Genomic DNA, 18,781 nt, shown 5'->3' on the forward strand with positions numbered 1-18,781 from the left:
GTGAGACGGAAGAGCCTCCCCTCTGCTCTCTTTGTCCATGCAAATACCGGCCACAGATTTCCCGGGTGTGGTCAGGCTGGGCAGCCGCCAGGTGATGAAGTGGGAGTGAAATTTGTTACAGAACAAATATGGCTTCTAGTGAGTAGCCATCATTTGAATCCTAATTTGCTTTCCAATGTAAAGTACACACTAAGTCCCTTTTTGGCTTTCCTAAACAAATGACCTCCTAACACAAGGTGAGGGAAGAGGGGTTCGGATGGATGTGTGTGTGTGTGTGTGTGTGTGTGTGTGAATGATTTGTCCTTCATTTTCATAAACCTTTCCTTTTTTAACAGCCTCCATCCATCTGGAGAGGAGCGTGGCGCTGACAGAACTACACCCGCACTCAGGACTGATTATAAACCAGCTGATGTTATTAATCAGACACTAATTCTGACTCTTTGAACAGTACATGATGGATTTGCAGAGTAAAATGACTGAATGCAGCACGCCTGCTTATTTTCACAACACTGCAACGAGGTAACCTGTGGGAAATATGAGCCACCCCAGAGAACATTTTAACATGTAAACAGCCGGCATGCTTCATCTGCAAATATTTTCACTTTCCCAGTGTCTACTGTAACCTTGACATTGTCACTGATAATACTGCAGAACAACCAGAAGCCACAATCCACAGATTTCTTTACCTTATGCATGGTGGAAACTGTATGAAACATACTATAACATATCATGGACATCATAACATATATAAAATAACACAAATAAATCATAAAAAACATTTACTGTACTGGATTTTGCACAATATTTATATATAATATATTTCATGTTCTGTTCGATTTTGGTAAATGTGAGACTTTGAAAAGTTTTACATTTACCTAAATGGGGAAACTGTGGAAACTGGAACTTTTATTCAACAATTTAAAGTTTTACTCAAACAATCGCGGTCTCAAAGGAATAGTTTGACATTTTGTTAAACATGTTTGTTAACTTTCTCCCTGACAGTTTTATGACAAGACAAACATCCATGTCTGTTCTATTATAATGAAGCCAAAGCCAGCATCTGGTTAGCTGAGATAAGCACTTAGAATGAAAAAAAAGGGGGAAACAACTGGCAACAGGAGAAGAAAAAAAACGTCTGCAAAACTCACTGAAGCTCACTAATCAACATGTTGCATCTTGTTAAAAACAGAGGTGAAAAGACTACATGGCAAACAATGAATAAGCATGTTTCTCAAAATCAAAAAGTCTAAATCTTGCTTTAAGACTTGCTTCATACAAACAATGTCTGATTCACTGCCTTAAACAAGTGTAATCTGGTGGACACGCTTATCTGCACTTCCTTGAATGTAGATATTTTTTAACACGGGTGGTCGCAGCTGGATCCCCACCACCTACCTTCCACCCTCTACTGAACATGTTCTACTTCCAGGCATCATTCATTGATCTACTGTACAAACACGTTCTGCTGTAACGCTTGTGCCTTCATAATATTCTTGTGGCCGTGCTCTGGGTCTCGACCTAACCTATGGATACCAGAGCGGTAAGAAATGTTCGAGAATAGAGACTTTTTGTTTCCCTCCAGACGGAAACACTTAACACATGCTCACACTGCTACACCCAGGCGCAAAAGGAGCGTGGTGTGTAGGAAAATACACCAACCAAGTGTTGGTGAGCAAGATTCACACTGTCACACACTTAACAGCGCCGCTACATGATTTCATGCCAGAGTTCTTGCCAAATATGTATATACATTTAACATATTTTATTTAAACTCTTTTTATATGATGCAATCTATTCGGGCTCTATATTAGGCTCTTTAATAGTAGAAGTACTACTGTTCACTTTTTGTCCCGTTTTTTTATTACATTTTTACGTTTATTTTTAAGCACATAAAACACAAAGACAAATGTATGCATGTTTACACTCGGAAAATGACTCTGATTTTAAAGAATTAATAGCACAATGTTGAGTTTTTTTTAAATAGAATTTATCCACAATGCAGCAAGTACTCAAAATTAATCTGGATGTAATGTGTAAAGGTTTTCAGGGATAGTTTATGTGTCCAGGCCTTAAAGATGGTGTCATACATGTGCACATTTCTGTGTTTTTGTTCAATCTAATCACAGAGCTCAGGCTTGAGAGCTCAGGTTTCATCTATCATCACCTCAGAAAGAAAATTAGTCCCGGTGTTGGCTCTGCCCCGGCATCAGTTGACAGGAGATGTTTATTTTCAATAATAATTTCACAACAGTAGTATTTGTACAAGTTATAACTAAGTGGTTTGACCTGGAGGGTAATCTGGGATGTGCTACTGGGGAATAATTACAGCTGCAGCAAAAATACACTGTGAGTTATAATTGGTCAATGAGAAAGTGGATCTTCTGTCTGTGGGTACACTCCAACATGTACCACGGCTTTACCTGGGAAGCCTGGTGTAAATGCTGTGTAATTTGGCAACCTTTTTATTGTGTAAGAGACTTCTTTGGAAGTACATGCAGACCTACTCCCTAAGGACACACCCAGAAAGCATGCAGGCACAAAGGTATTAAATTTCACCCTGTTAGACTGTGTGTGTGTGTGTGTGTGTGTGTGTGTGTGTGTGTGTGTGTGTGTGTGTGTGTGTGGAGGGGGGGGTGAAGAGGGCACAGCTACTGTAGCAGGATCGCTGTGTCTGCTGAGCTACAACCAGCATACCACGTCCAACCGTTACTAGCAGGCCTCTCGACGTGTGCTCGCTCACACCTCGCAGCAGATCAACTTTATATCCGCTGTAAAGCTGTCGACTCGCCGTAAACAGAGCGAGTGGTAACCACTTTCTCCTACACCTGCACTGTCTCACAGTCCTGTCACTGGCAGGCAGAGGAGGAGGGAGAATGACGCTGTGGCCGTCTGCTGTTATTTTGAAAGTTTTACATTTAAACCCCAAAAAAAGGCACACTTCTATCTAAAATGAGGTACAATGATGAGAGTGCTTGCTGTTTAATATTCTTCAAGGCTGCTGACATACACATTCCTAGTTTAAAGGCTTTTGAACCTTAAACACTTTCTGATTCTCAGCAAAAACACCACCCTGTCAACATTACTGTTAGCATTAAAATGAAGCACCACAACTAATTATATATTTTTACCAAAGAGTAAGAGGTATGTACCATTGTAATATTAGACACTGCTTGCCAGCTATGGATTGCCATTTGCTATTAACCTTGGTTCATGTAAACTTTTTCTCAATATAACCCTATTTTCTGTTGCTCTAATTTGATTATTACGTCACGTATAAACTGTGTGTAGCACTTGAGTCTTAGACAAATTTCCCATAGGGGAACATAAAGTGCATTGTTTCATATCGTGTTATGTCGTGCTGTGTGGTACGGTACGGAGGGGTATATAATGACATGGTATTGCAGCTCTCTCTAATGTTTTGAATTTGGACTGCAGTACCAATTTCAAATGCTACATGTCGGAGTGACATACTGCTTCTATAAAGCTCCAGAAACAAAATAAGTAGCCAACTTATAAGTATTAATTTTTAACAAGTTTTGGATTCTGTCATTGTCATAGCACAAACACATTTTGAACATTTATTTATCAAAGGTGTCCTTAACTTATTATAATCCTGTATATTTTTGATTCAGTTACTGAATACATTTAATGCCAACTTAATACTCAGAGATCTGGGTCAAGAAGTAGAAATGGCTCCATCCCTGCAGTCAGACAACAGGAGGACTGACATCATTTGTGCTTGGAATAAAATGTATGGCAAACTCATGACCTGTTATTTTGGCCCTTAGTTGCCAGCTGCTTTAGAAAGCCTACCCCTCATTGCGGAAGATGGTCCGGAAACAATCGCCCAGGCTCTTGTAGCTTGTTGGGTCACTGGTGCCCCTCTGGATCTGGAACCTGCGAACACAAAGTTTATATAAGAAATAACATACAACAGCTTGATTTATTTTGTGTTGACATTGGTTAATGTGTTTTTTTTGTGTGCTCCTCATTGTCTTCAACACCTGTGTGTAAAATACACTTACAACAAACCTGATCTCATCATAAATGAGCTCATTTCCCCCTTTATTTTCCTCCCCTCTCTTTCATCCTGTTTTTTCCTCCTCTTCCTATGATGAGAGGCTCCCACCACAACCAGGTCCCCCCCGTGCAGGAGAGAACTCAAACATTTATTTAACCCAACCGATCCAATTAGCCAACCAACTCCCTGGGACAGGGCCCTTTGGAGCAAGCTTTTCGACTACTTACACGCTAGTAAGCCAATTGTAACAGCTCTTGAGTTACGTGTAAATTTTTAATAAGATGGAGCAAAAGTCAAAGGACTTTTTGTTGTATAGCAAACATGCTGGTACCTCCCTAATAAAGGCCAGTGAGCTGTGTGTAAATCTTTTACACGAGATAGATTGAAAAATGAATATAAAAAGGTGCCTGTAGAAATAAAGAGTTTCAGGTTTTGAAAAGATAACAAGATATCTCATTATATACTAAAAATACAGCTTTGACATAGATCCCATGTTCATTGACATTGACTAATGACATAATACAGTAATTTGATGTCCAAAAAGTGAATACAATATTAGAAACATACAATTATTTTAAAGTATAATTCATATTTGGTTGATGAATACTTTTTTCCTGCAAATATAAAATATATAAGTGATTTTCAATATAGCAGGAGGCAGAAATAAAGAGACTATTAGAAAACGGGACAAGAGAAAGATTCCCTCCTCATATGGCTTCAACTGCCAGGTCACAAGGTCAGCAGTAAGTCGCCCATGCGGGTGCCTGATGGGGCCATAAAAGGCCCCCGGGTTCCAGTAGAGGGGGGGGGGGGGGTTTAGTGGGGTGAGCGGCCTTTCATATCGCTAACAGATTAACATCTTAGCAGGGTGTCCCTCAAATCCTATTTGGTGGATTCCCAAGTAGCTTGTAACCTGTACCTGAAAACCAGTTAAAACAGTGTAATAAATAGATGTCTGACACCATATTAAAGAGAAGAAGAAACAGAATGACTTGAGGCATGAGGGGATGGTGGAATAAGGGGTACAGAAAGGGGCCAAAGACCTGGAAGATTTAAGACTACTGGGGCTTGTAAACATATTCAAATCTGGCTTAATTAAAAGCATATGATACTGAGGTCAAGGATGGAAGGGACCCTGTCACGACTCTCCCCCTATCTCCTTTTGCTAGCCTGCCTCAATGTGAACATGCCCTTAGAGTGAGGTTGGCAGGGCCATGGTCCGGTTCCAGCCTTCTGACTCCACTTGTGACCCCGGGGTCACCTCATTTCCTTATGGCCCTCTTCTACCCTGCCATTAAAAGACAGGGACCAAACAGCAAGGCCCAGGGAGTGGGAGATAATAGGGAGGACCTGAAGAAGTTGTGGCAGCAGGGGAACTGTCAGGCCTCTGGCTAGGAAGCAGCTAATGTTTCTCTTCACAGCGACCAACAGGGGAAAATGAGACTTGGATCCATTCAAGTTTAATGTCCTTTTTTAGTTCGTTTTTACAGACACAAAGCTCTAGTTTCTGCAGTTTTCGCAGACCTCAATGACAAGATACTGGTAAGCTGAAGAAGAGCAAAAGGTAGCCTTCTTGGCTCTAGCAGACTCATGGCCTTGGAAATCAGCCATGTGGATCGTAAACTCTGCTGACAGACGAGCCAAGGAAAACCCTTGGGCTTCTTAAAAACCCACTGCTCAGAACATCTCCCTCAATCATTGGCAAGAGCAACTGAAGATTCAGTATACTCTGAGGTGATGAGATCTGCGAGTTCATCAACAGTACCCCTTCTTCCCTTCCTTTCCATTTTTTCTAGTGTTTGAGCTTTACAGGCCCAGAGGCGGTGAGGGTGAAGGCGAGGGCAAGTCGGTGCTTTTGTGAATGAGACTAGCACTCTGGGGTAAATAATTCTGAAGACCAAGTCCACCTGACCTCAAGAACCAATAAAAGTACAAATCCTAGGCGTTCACAAAGAAGTCAAAAAGGTAAATGAGGGCGGTATGGCAGGCAAGAGCCCCATTCTTTGTGTTTTTATAGACACAAGTGCGGTGTTTGAGGGCCTTGCAAGACCGTGTTCGCTAGCAGACCCCAGTGGTAATGGGCTCATACTGTGGACCAACAAGACGGGCTGTCACCTCTTAGAGGACGAGATGTTAAGGTGGGGCTCATTAATGATGGTGTTAAAAAATACCTATGGAAGGGGGTAAAGTTTTTTGTAGTTGATCAAAAGGCGGAGGCTTGTCGGGGTTTCTTTTAAAAAGAGGCAGGCCATGCTTTTAGGAGATCTCTTAAAAATATGCTCTATTAAATGAAGAGTATTTCCTCAGTGGCACTAACATTTTGATGACTTGCTCACTTTAAGATTTATGGTCTAATGAGGCTGAGGTGAAATCTTATTTAAAGCCATTTAGACAGATTGACATACAGTATAACCCAATATAGAGATGTAATGGCCTAATCTACAATGGGTAGTTATCTTACGCTATCTATTAAATAGCAATATTTCAGAAAGGGCAAGTTTCTCCAAGTATGAACACTATGATTTATGTTTGTTGCTGTGTATTTGGACTGGTTGCTACAGTGAGAGCCTTGATCTATTCATGCCTTCCCTCTAGGAATGCTTTGACAAAAAAAAAAAGCATACAAAATATATGATTTAAGAAAAAGCAGAACTGAATCACCAAGGGGGGAAAAGGATGAAAGTACCACAATTTCTCATGTAAGATCTGAAGCGCAGAAGACAATCCAGAAGGCAACATAAAGGGGAAATCTTCTTTTACAGCCTGACGATTAATTTTAATGAGCAGGATCATAAAGATGGTAGAAGGCCATTGCATTGGTACATGAATTTAAGAGCACTTTTCCGACCTAATGGTCCAAATGTGGCAAATGTGGCCAATTGTGACTTAAGCCATCTAGTAGTGCTCCAGGGTAAAGCAGTATGACCCGAAAATTAAAGGTTCCCCTTTGGATCCAGTGGCTTTAGATTTGACAAGTCACTGTATTTGACAACAGAGCTGACTTACTTTCACTGACTAAAAGTTTGTTTCAATAATGAAAAGTAACAAAGAGTATAACATTTGAAATCTTTCAGTGTGGCACCGAACATGCTCCTTGTTGTATGTTTAATGGAATAGATCCCAACATTTTAGTTGATTTATTGTTCCTGCTAATATTTAAATTTTTTGCTTTTATTGTAAATAACTTTGGAGAAAAAAACCTCCTTCTTCAATCCAATTGAGAAACTATTAAAATGTCCCTTATCCCGCAAAAAACCAAGAGCAAGGAACACAAAGTTTTGATAGAATGAATCTACGACAAAACTTCAAGGAAAAAGCATTTGAGCGTAGCAGGAGGAGGCCAATAAAGACAGACCTTTGGAGGGAGGAATAGGAAAGTAAAGTCCAAGTAAGAAGATGCAAGATGGGAGCAAAGGGGAAGTGATAAACCGTTGGCGCTATGACACCGCAGGCTACCAAAGCTAGATCTGTATCAGGCCAGGTTGGGTTCCACCAGCACCAGAAACCCACCAAAACACAACCCAGGTTACAAAGCAAGCTTTGGTGTGGACAAGGAATAAAAAGTAACTCTGAGGGATGTCATAGCCCTTTTAACTACCAGTCACTACAGAGTTTTCTTTCTTACTCCGATAAAACTCACTCCTCTGATTCCCTATGGTGCTGTTGGGACTAGTCCAGATGTCTGATCATATACTTTGACCTCTGTGACCCAAGATCAGGCTGTGTTAACGTGAAAGAGCAGGAAAAGAGCCGCATAAAACAGCAAGAGGAGAGGGTAGGCAGGCCCAGGGAAAAGACAGAGACTCAAATGTTTAGAGCATTACAGACTTCTGGTTGACTGACAGATCACTCTACATGTTAGGGTGGACTGTAGCAATTTAGAAAGCCACTAATGCTGAAGTGGAGCAGATAGGTGGAAAAAGTCTAGTCGACATTTCCAGTAAGTGGTTGCATAACTGAAAGGATTTCTCGGGTGTTTAAACTGGGGTCTCTTAACCTCTGCCAAACACTGTTAAGGGAAATGATGGTGCTAATGTTTGAGCATTAATTTTAATTATAGCATACATATAAAACTGTATAATAGATATAAAGTAACATAAAAACTTACAGGCCTGCAAGTACTTCATATAAGACTTTTCTCTAAAAATGAAAGGACAATACTGATTCACAATTTCAATAAAGTAGAAAGACCAAATCCAAAGTTGGAAAGAAGCCATGACAAAAGGATAGCATGCCGTGCAAGAGAGGTCAGGACTACATGGTGATAAGACTCGTCCTGGTCCACGACAGTTATAGTTACTTTGATGTGAGGGGATGCTGCTAGATTTTGTAGGCTCCCCTGACAGCAGGAAACATAACAAAGTGAGCTCCAGACAGAAGACAACTGCCAGAGAGAAACCCGAGATTAAGTATTACTACACTGCACCATCTTTTCTTTGCCCAGTTTTGAGAGACCAAGACTTACAACTCTGTTTTAGAAGCCAAAAAACCTCCACTGCTGCTGGAAACAAATTAGATTTTACAGAGGCCTTATTGGTGCTTTAAAATGGGCAATTTCAGCTCTGGTTTGTATTCTTTATTCTGTAAAAACATTTAACTTCAAGTGTTTTGGAGTTTGCCTTATAAAGACATTATTATATCTTTTACTTCTAAATAAAATAGAGTGGTTTGAATAGTGTAGAAAAACCACCAACCAACCATTCATGGCTCAAAGGGATCTGAATCAAAAGCCTTGTTGTACACGCTTGCACAAAACTCCTAAAAAAATCTCCTGAAGTCTTCAGTGTGAGCTGCATGTGGGAATGCAAAGAACCAAATTTTTCACTTAGACCTAACCTAGGGGTTAACATGTGCAATCTATACATACGCATGTGTCATATTGAGTATTGGCAAGGTGGTCAGTCGATCACAGTTGCTTCCACATTCTTGGAAAATAGGGGAAACCAGTCAGCCAATCTACTTTATGAAGCTAATAAGAACTAGGTTACAATGATGGCCTAATTGTGTGCCTTCTGTTCAGGAGCAATGGCAATAGCAACACCCACAAGAACAAGAGCTCAACTTGTGAAACTATGCACAAATAACTGCTTTGGGGAGGCTGAACTCAACTGCACAGATGGGCACAGGGACCATTTAGAGCCCTTAACTGTCTGTTTAACCTTCAGTGTCTTTACAGATTATCATAACTGCATCAACAAAGGGTAGGTCAAGTAGAAAATAGAGAGTGGTGTCATTTGAAACTGCCGAGGATTTGTTGAGGCACTTTTGTACTTAACAAAACTTACATGTCTAAGCAAAATTGGGTGAAGACGTTGCAACTCATTTCAAACTGCAAATACTTCCTTGTTAGAGGTTGTAAAAGTGTTGATGGTGGCAGGATAATGGATATACAGAAATGCATCTGTGTTTTGAAAGTCAAAAGAAAGAGTGAGATTGGGCAGCAGGGGGGCGGCACTGTGGTTGCAGCACAGTCAGGGTCTAGTGAAATCAAAGCATACAATGCCTCCACTCTGTAATTAGTGTACTGGAATGTGAACCCCTTCACTGATAATGATTACAGGTGCTCCAGTATGACATACACACTGACATGCACATCTGCGCTTTATGGGTTCCTCAATCTATAGGTGAAATCTCTAATGTAGTAATCCATTGGCCACTGCTAGTTATCATTGAGGTGTGGAAACAACTGACAACATTAAAATGAATGGGTTATGTTTTCAAAGATTCTTTTTCTAATATATTGCAAGAATAAGAAATGAAAGAAGCATCATCTTCATGGTATATGAAATACATACAGCTTGGACCAACGGGATGGCCAAACTGAAGAGATCTTGGATCTATGGCCAACTTTTCTGGCCTTTAGTAGTAGCCAAGGGTTGACTTGGGAGTTTGTGACTGATGACCAGAACCTTGATTTTAAGAGGAGGCCTAGCTGTTAGTTTTCACACCACATGTACAGAGGCTATAGTCCTCAAGCTGGCAGCCCAGGTCCAACCATGGGCTCTTTTCCTGCAGGTCATTCCCCACTTTCTCTCCCTAATTTCCTGCTCTATCCACTGTCCCTTTGCTCAAATTAAGTCACAAAAAGCCCAAAAATAAATGCTAAAATAAAAAGTTTATTATCTGTCTTGCACATGTTACACAAGGAGTACCAGGAGAGTGTCACTGGAATCCAACACATTCTTTAATAATTCCAAATATGCTGCTGTGCTACGCTCACATGTTCTCTTCCTTACTCACTGAGCTCACTCTTACTCATGCATCAGCACTGGATGCAATGCACACATGGAGTTCGGTGCATCCTGCACACGCATGCAGCATGTGTTTGGGTTTACACTGTGAGTAAAGTCTTGCCCTGCAGTCTCACAGCGCCGGGGGGATTAGGAGCCGGCTTGACGACCGCTGACCTGCCTGCTCCTTTACAAGCAAAGATCAGCTATCAGGCTGCTGCTGCTTTGTGCCCTGCTGTTTGAGGGTTGTGTCAGGGATTCCTCCAGAAGTGCACCGGGGTTCACCAAGCAGTTGGGGGCAAACGGAGGTAGAGGTGGGAGGTGGGAGGAGGGGGGTTGAAGCCTTTGGGCCATCCTCAGCGCTGTCATGTTTTCCCCTAACAGACTGGACGTCATCTGTCAAGGACCTCATCAAAGATCACTTTCAAGACCGCTGAGCGGGACCACGAGCAAGGGCCAGCACCAGGTTTTTCTAATCATGCTTTACTTAGTGGTTTACAAGAATTCTGACAGCCATGTCATACAATCGATTTAAAGAATCGCATGATTAGATACAAACCTGATTAGAACATATGTACAATGGGATTAAGTTGAAAATATTACATAATCGCTCAACAAGCTACAAATTCAAAAGAAATGATCCAAATTAAACAACTTGCCATTATTGCTGTCACTTTATATTCTGGTTTATTTTAACTAAAGAAGAGGCTGATTCAACAAAGTGGTGGTTGCCCCCAGGTATAGCCCTCAATGTGTGAATTTGATTAGTTAGTGCTGATGGGCACTTTAAGTAGCAGCCTTGCTATCAGTGTGAATATGTGTGAGAAGGGGTTAATGCAGCATCGAGTGTAAAAGCACTTTGAGTGCCAGAAGACTAAAAAATGGCTAATTGATTAATTTGAGAAATTTCCACTTAAGTTATCTTGTTAATGTCTTTATTTTGCTTATGTGTTATTTTGATAAGTTATTTTTGTCTTTAATAACTCCATTCATATTTGATGTTTCCACTCATGAGGATAAATTGGATAAGTAGGTTTTGATGAGGCATATTGAGTTTTATTTAGCCAAAGAGACACTGATTCCACATGGGCCAAAGGTGACACTTTTTACAGAAATTCTCCCTTATCGGCCAGAGACAACAGGTATCAGGATATAAATGGTTTAGGAACTTTGTTTTGTCACTCTGCAAAAAGATGTGAGGACCATGGGTAATATACCATTTTGCATGTTTTTTTCTTTTTTGGTCAGCCTACAGTAATTAGATACATTTAATCTGAAAATGTATAATCCTCAAGTACAACATTATCTGTGAGACATAAAAAGGTAACATGCAGAGGAAAAGAGGAGGACAGTCAGGAAGAGGGAAAAAGAAACGTAAGGGCAGCGGGAGACAGAGGGAGAAAAGGAGTAGCGCTGTCAAGAGTTATTGAACACCAAAAAACATCATTAAGGCAAAAGCATTGAATAATTTGCACACAATGGAAACTTCAGGAAGTTCGCGATAACAGGAGGACTTGATCGGAGAGGACACAAACATGAGGAAGGCGGGGCTTTAATTTTTTTAGCGGAAGTGAAAGGGGGTGATGGGAAGCTGGTTTCAGATGAGCATACATGTGCATAAGGGTGGAGCTCCTTGTAACAGGATCTCGACATGAAGGGAAACACAGGCTCAGTGCGACTCTCTAATGAGAGGGAGAACCTGATCAGAGTCAGATGGGGTGCCCCGAGCACACAGCCCCCTGCCGAAAGTGCCGCCCGACACCCTTTGTTACCTCCAAGTGAGCTGAGACCAGCCCATGAACCATGTAACTAGGTGGTTTCCAGGTTAATGAAAAGCTGTAACTCCGGTCCCACTGTCTCTCTCTGCTAAACTGACGACTGCCCTCCCTCCAAACGCTGCGTCGCACCCTCCGTCTTCACCCCCACATTCCTGCACATACCCTCGGAGGGGGTCAGGGTGAGGGGCAATTAAGGGTTTACTTTGTGTGAAGTATGCTACATTTACATTTTAGGCTGAGTATTATAATTACAATGCCAAAAAAATGGATACATTTTCTGATATTGTATTGGATTACGAAAGCAACAAAGACAAGAAACAGAAAGGTCATCTATGAAGATTAGTTTATAAAAAACTCATCATGGCACAACTCTTACCTGTCGTTTTTTGCTTTCTGCCAGTAGTGTTTTTGGCTAGGTTTTCTATATCTGTCAGATCATGTCTGCCTATATTTAAACTCTTTATTCATTAAAAAAAAAAAAAAAAAGCACTTGAGAAGTGCATATTTCACAATTCACTTGGTTCTTGAGTCCATTCACTCTACAGCTCTTGCTTTTAAGTAAAGAGCCGAAACAAATGACAATTTTGTTTTCTAAATTAATAGATATTGTCTGAAATATTGAAAAATTACAATTTTTGTTAGCAAAATGCCTAGACTTTGTCCTCAAATATCCCAAATGTCCCCAACCCAAAGATAAAGAGAGAGAGAAAAGAGATTTTTTTTTCCTCCTTAAAATATTTAAATAGTTGAAATAGTTGTGAAATAATTAAGTAGTTCACGACTTATTGATTTATCACTGCAGTCTAATTAAAAGGCAATTTTCCTGTGTTGGAGTCCTAAAAAAGACAGTAACCCTTTGAACACCACATGCAATGCATTCATGTGCTAATTTGAAACTGGCCACTACAAATGCACATTCAAGTCTTTCATAACGATGGAAGTGGTTGTTAGTCAATGTGAGGGAAGGTTTGCTCTGCAGGACTCCCTCAGATGTAAGATAGATGGACTTGTTAGCTAAGGTGAGTAACAAGGGTCATGGCTCGACTGGTCAGTGAGCAACACAACGGGGAGTGAAAGTGCAACAACAAAGGAAAAAAGGAACACAGTGAATCACCTGACAAGACTTTCACGTCTCATTTCTATAAAGAAGTATTAGCTGCCGTGAGATTTTTAACAGATTTCTGACATAAATATTTTATCATGATGGATTCGCCTACATCCTCTGCCTCTTAGCAGTCTAGATTTTGTGCTATCAATCTCACTGGAATTCCTGTCACAAATTCTAACTAAATCTTAACTTCTGGGAAGCACCTTTTCATTCATCATCATGCCAAAGCAGTCATGTTGAAGGATGAATCACTTTGTTTCACAAATTCCTTTTTTTATAATCACGGCAGCAACATTTTGCTTCTGGAGAACTGTTTTGACACCAACTTCTTCAGCTTGTCTAAATAAATCTGCAGCACACCACCCCACTCCTCCTCACCCCCACAGAGAAAAGAAAGATAAACCCTCATTTGGATAGTGGGTAAACATCAGCTCCCAGGCAGGTACACATTTAGTCAAATTTACCTTGCCAGGAGAAAAAAGCAAAAAGGGTAGAAAGAAAGAGAAAAAAAATCCCTTTGATTTTGAGTTGGTGGAAAAAAGTAAATTTACTCCAGTTGCTGTTCAATTTGAACCAGTGGACATTAAAGCTGGAGCCTGTGCCTAATAAGAGCCATGCCTGACCGAGAGAGAGAGAGAGAGAGAGAGAGAGAGAGAGAGAGAGAGAGAGAGAGAGAGAGAGAGAGAGAGAGAGAGAGAGAGAGAGAGAGAGAGAGAGAGAGAGGTGGAGGTGTGTCTGTGTCTGACTCTTGGCTCCAAGGTTCCTGCTAATAGATTTCAGCCTCCTCGGTGTCCCAATTAGCTGGTATGTATGCAAGCTTTATGAATTCATGTGTGGATGTAAAGTGTGAGAACATGCATGTAGTTTCCCTGCCTAATTATGCATTCATGTTTTGTTTTTTTTGATCAGTGTGTATTTCTGTCATTGAAAAACATATAAACTTACCTGTCATTGTGAAAAGTTTGACATAGCCTAAAATTTACCAATAAACGAAAACTCTTCGGTTTCTCGCATTTTGTTACGAAGTATAACATAAAGCAAAGACCAAAAGGAATCCATTTACACAAACCATTTCTAAGAAAACAGAACACATATCAACATCAACACATGGCGACACAAACAGAGACAACAAACAGATAAACCTGTCCACTTTTAGAGCACCTTTTAGCACTCTTTAAGGAAGAGCATTACAAAGAAAACAGTGGGTGCACTTTTAACCCTGACCCTGTGTGAGGACGGACAGGCAGGGCTCAAGACTTACCTGTAATAAACCCCTTTTAGCTTCTACACGTGGGCATAAATCTTCGCTTTGTGCCTTCAAAGTATCGAATATCGACTAATACAACACTGCTCACCCCCGGGCTTTTATCCCCTGCGTTTCCCTCCCTGTGTTCTGACGGTGGCACTGCCTTCAAAGTGCAAACATCTCGTTCTTTTAAAAGGCACGCCAAGCAATTTATTTACCAAGAAACTGCTGCCGTAAATGACAGAAAAGGCAGCACGATTTACTGACAGGTAAGGGGCAGGGGAGGGGGGGGGGGATGAAAATGAAGCCAGAGGTCTTGGCTGGGCCTGTGAAGGACTATAAAGCTTTAGTAGTAGCCCACGACCTGTTTATGGCTGGCTGGGACACTGTGGTGTGAGGTTCCTGATCACACTGCTGCTCCAGACTGCTGCCACTCTTGCATAACGCATTAACGGGAGATAGTGTCAGAAAATAAACCATGAAATAACCTGTGCTTTTAGAATAATCTGATTTATAGGAACCCTGGGCTTTGCACTTTTTTTAAATTAAATTAAGTAATAAGGTCAACAAAGTAAGTCTTTTGCAGACATAAAACCATCTGCCCTTATTGATTTGTGGGGTGATGCATTTCATATTCAACAATATAGCTGAGACTCAGAGGATTTAAAGCAGATGCAGAGTCAATATGACTTTGCTGATAGAGAATTTAGACTTATGGTAAAGTTACACTAGTGTGAGATTGAATGAGCATGCTTACCTTGTCTTCACCACATCGAGGGGATGCATCAAACAGATCTCCACCAGACCTGAAAGGTAGAAACAGTTACGATAAGGGACTCAAGAAACCATGGACATTAAGGTGAAAGCTGATAGTCAACTCCTCCGTTTAAGCGACAACAGAGTGCTGCAGTGATGATGTTTTTTTGGTTAGCTAGGAATTTTTTATGGCTTTCATTTTAAAGAAGCATTCAAATTGTACTTCCTGATGCTAACAAATGGTTGTGTCGTCCAACCTTTCATGAGAACCTAATCAACACATACAACTGCCTAATGTACACCAACTCAATAATTCTTGGACTTTTGAAACAGTTTTGTAAGAACATGTGTCCGAATACAGGATCCAATGAGACTTATTTCCTAAATTCAGTGAGTCAATTCCTTGTCATTTTGAAGGGCTGAAGCCACCAACCATATCATGCATGCAAACCCAGGTCTTTCGCCAGCAGCTGGAGAATCAATGCAGCCGCATGATCAGCGAGGGACTCTGAGGTTTCACACACACGCTAACTATGTGCATCTGTGTTTAAAAAGCCACTGCTTTGGCACGGAGGCCTTCTGACTCAATCAGGTCCTCTTTTTAAACTCACAATTCTCACTGCATCCCTTTACTGCTGCTCCGAGGGCTTCCCCTGCAGATTCCACTGTGTGTGTACACAGCTGCTGCGCAATATGGACTTCTCTAATGTGCGCAATTAAACATATTGTCTATAAAAGAATGTGTCTTCTGGGGTTTTTCCAAGGAAGTAATTATCAAGAGAAATACCACAGAAAAAAGTACTTTGTCTACAGTTGCATCTGAATGTACAAATGGGAGAAATAAGAACTACTGAACCGAGCTACTGGCGGACAAGAGTCAAACTAAACCCCTCACAGCTCTGTTCACCTGACTATGGCTGTAATTAAACTACGTTGTAGAGGTGAACAGGCATGCAATGGACCCTCTCTTTACTGGTCTCACTGATAGTAGGGCTGCAGTGACGATGAGGAGCACCAACTCTTTCAGCAGGTAATCAGATTACACGGATAAAACCAAACCTGCCTGCTTGATCAGCCTGTGCAAACACAAGGATGATGGTGAGCGAAAACATGCTCCAACAGGTGATGTTGAAGGGGGAGAGCGAAGTAGCCCTAAATACTACTGTAGAAAAAGAAAGAGGTGAAGTGAAAAACAGCTGCAGTACAAGAAAAGCCCTTTACAAAGTGTGATTCTACAACAGCTCCGTAACAAAGTTCTGCATTTACACACATTGCCTCCACAACGGTGAAATATTGTTCTCCCAGTGTGTTCCAACATCATGCACTGCCACCGTCTCACCACTTTACGCCTCTATTGCTACCTCCGATGGTGAATCAGAAACGGAACCACTTTGGCCCACCTTTACACCGCTGTGCGTTACACATTGCAGAGAAAATCCCACCTTCAACTGGCAATATGTAAGCGGCAATAAAAGTGAGTAAAGACCTATCTGAGGTTATCATTAGGTCTGGGAATCTTCGGGTGTCTCAAGGTTCGATTTCAATTCTTGGGTCACGATTTTGACTCTATTTTCGATTCAAAACTATTTTGGTATCACGGATCCATGGATTCAAAGTCTATTTTTGAATTTGTAGATACTTCAGGATTTAGTCCAGTCATCTTTGAGACTGGCTGAATTTCTTGCTGCTGCAGTGACAGATTAGCCAAAACAAATTTTTTGGGAAGTTATGAATCGATTTAAAATCTCAGAAGATAAGAATCTCGATTTTTACATACAACTATTTTTTTCCCCACTTCTTATCATGGTGTAAGTCTTACATTTCCTTAATAAATTACCAATTTAAAGGAATAATACTACAATGAAAAACCAAATAAGCACACAGCTACTTGAAAATACATGTGACCAGTGACCACAGCAGCTGTGCACATCTGGATACGTCACTTAAGATGATTCACACTGGATTTTGGGCCTCATCGTAAACCTCAGATTACAGGAACTCTGAAGTATACAGGTTACCAAATGCTTCATTAACTTGGAGAGGTAACAGTAGTTAACACTCTACTAATTAACAGGCCCGCCTCTCTGTGTAATGCAGGTACAATGATTAGTTCAGTGTGTTCATTCAGTTCTCAGGCCATCAGCGTTCAAACTTTTAACTGCACTTTGGACCTGCTTCTTCAGATTAGAAGTTTGTGTCAGTTAGTAACGCATGTTCCTCCAAGACGGCAGTTGCAAAAGGATCAGGTGATGACAAGCATGTATGCAAAACCAGGCTGTGTTTATTTGAGCATCTGTCTAACGCCCCTGCAGACGAGACATCCCGCGAACAGCTGATGGCAGATGAGACGACAGTCTGTAGGGGCTTGAAGAAAAACTAAAAAAGAGAGAAAGTGTGTGTCTATAATCCTACACTGACCGCTGTTTGACATGTAGTACAGCTTTTAAACCCCACTGGAATGGGTTTTATTTATCTGTACTGCTGCAACCCAGGACAGAAATATACAACGAGTAAACATACTGATACTAAACAAGCTTTTTTTTCATAAAAAGGGAGAACTCACCCTCAGAAAAACTATAAATTGCACTACTGATGTCTAATGTGTAAGGAGTTTTTGAATGAATAGTTTTATATTTTTGCGTTAATCAATCAGTTTACATTTTTTTTTCAATGTCCCTGCACCACTGTGACCGCTTCAAGTGGCTTTAGATTTAAAGGTGAAAAGAAAAACAATGTGAGAGTTTTCCCTTTAAAAAAACAAGTCGTAAGAGAACAAATGCTGTTGGGTGCTTTGTCAATCAAACGACTAAAAAAGGTGCAGAAAAGGGCGTTGTGTTATTACAACTGGGACAGAGCCAAGATCCAACCTGCAACACAGTTCTGTCTATTCAGACCATTCATGGTAGATCAATTAATCGCTAATTTATGCTGCTTTAGATGTGAAAGAAACGTTTGACAATAAAACTAATTAGGTATTAAATTAATACTCAATTTATAATAAGTTATCTTTTATTTCTGGCGGTGACACCACATATAAATGTGTCAGTGTTAAACGACTGAAGACATCATGTATGTCATTTTCCTGACACCTCTGAGAGGCAGCGTCTCGCTCCGTTGCACCCCAGTGCATCTTGGTCTTCTACTGCAGCTGTCAGCACATACTACTATTTAATCATACAAGCACACACACTTGGGAGCACATCATACCCTGCTGTAGTCTATGATGCAGTCACTGAGGGGCAAACTGAGAAGGTGATGCTACTAGCTCAGCCTCCCCTTCTCTGACTCCTCCTGCAGATACCCTCCTCCTCTAGCTGCAGGGGGGGGGCAGGAAGGTGATGGGGGGGTTAATATTACAGTGACCTGCCATCTGGTTGACATTTGTGTCTTTGCTATGCATCATTGAGTGACATATTGGGAGATTCCTTTTCCATTATTTGAAGGTTCTTTTGTTTCTGGACCACAATAGTAGTGACAGGCCTTGTCATGTAGCACCTTTCAGACACACACGCACACACACACTAAGCGAGGCACAGGTGCTAATGGCAAAGGAGTGTCTGGAGCACAGCCATTAAAAAACACACTTGCAAATTTGCTACAGGACTGCAGCGCTCTGCGCCAAGGCTCGGTGTAAAGGCTAAT

General features: G+C 41.0%; 1 protein-coding gene across 1 annotated transcript in view; it reads right to left on the bottom strand.

Annotated features, from left to right (window-relative positions):
• The window catches only part of slc25a21 (solute carrier family 25 member 21), a 96,066-nt gene that overhangs the window by 15,729 nt on the left and 61,556 nt on the right, over positions 1-18,781 (bottom strand). The window contains exons 3-4 of the mRNA XM_020627565.3: positions 15,141-15,189; positions 3,814-3,897 (exon numbers count right to left, since the gene is read on the bottom strand). Of these exons, the coding sequence (XP_020483221.1) occupies positions 3,814-3,897; positions 15,141-15,189 (133 nt within the window). The remainder of the gene's footprint in view (positions 1-3,813; positions 3,898-15,140; positions 15,190-18,781) is intronic.

The sequence above is a fragment of the Labrus bergylta genome, chromosome 18, assembly GCF_963930695.1.
Source record: "Labrus bergylta chromosome 18, fLabBer1.1, whole genome shotgun sequence".
In the NCBI taxonomy this organism is placed as follows: domain Eukaryota; kingdom Metazoa; phylum Chordata; class Actinopteri; order Labriformes; family Labridae; genus Labrus; species Labrus bergylta.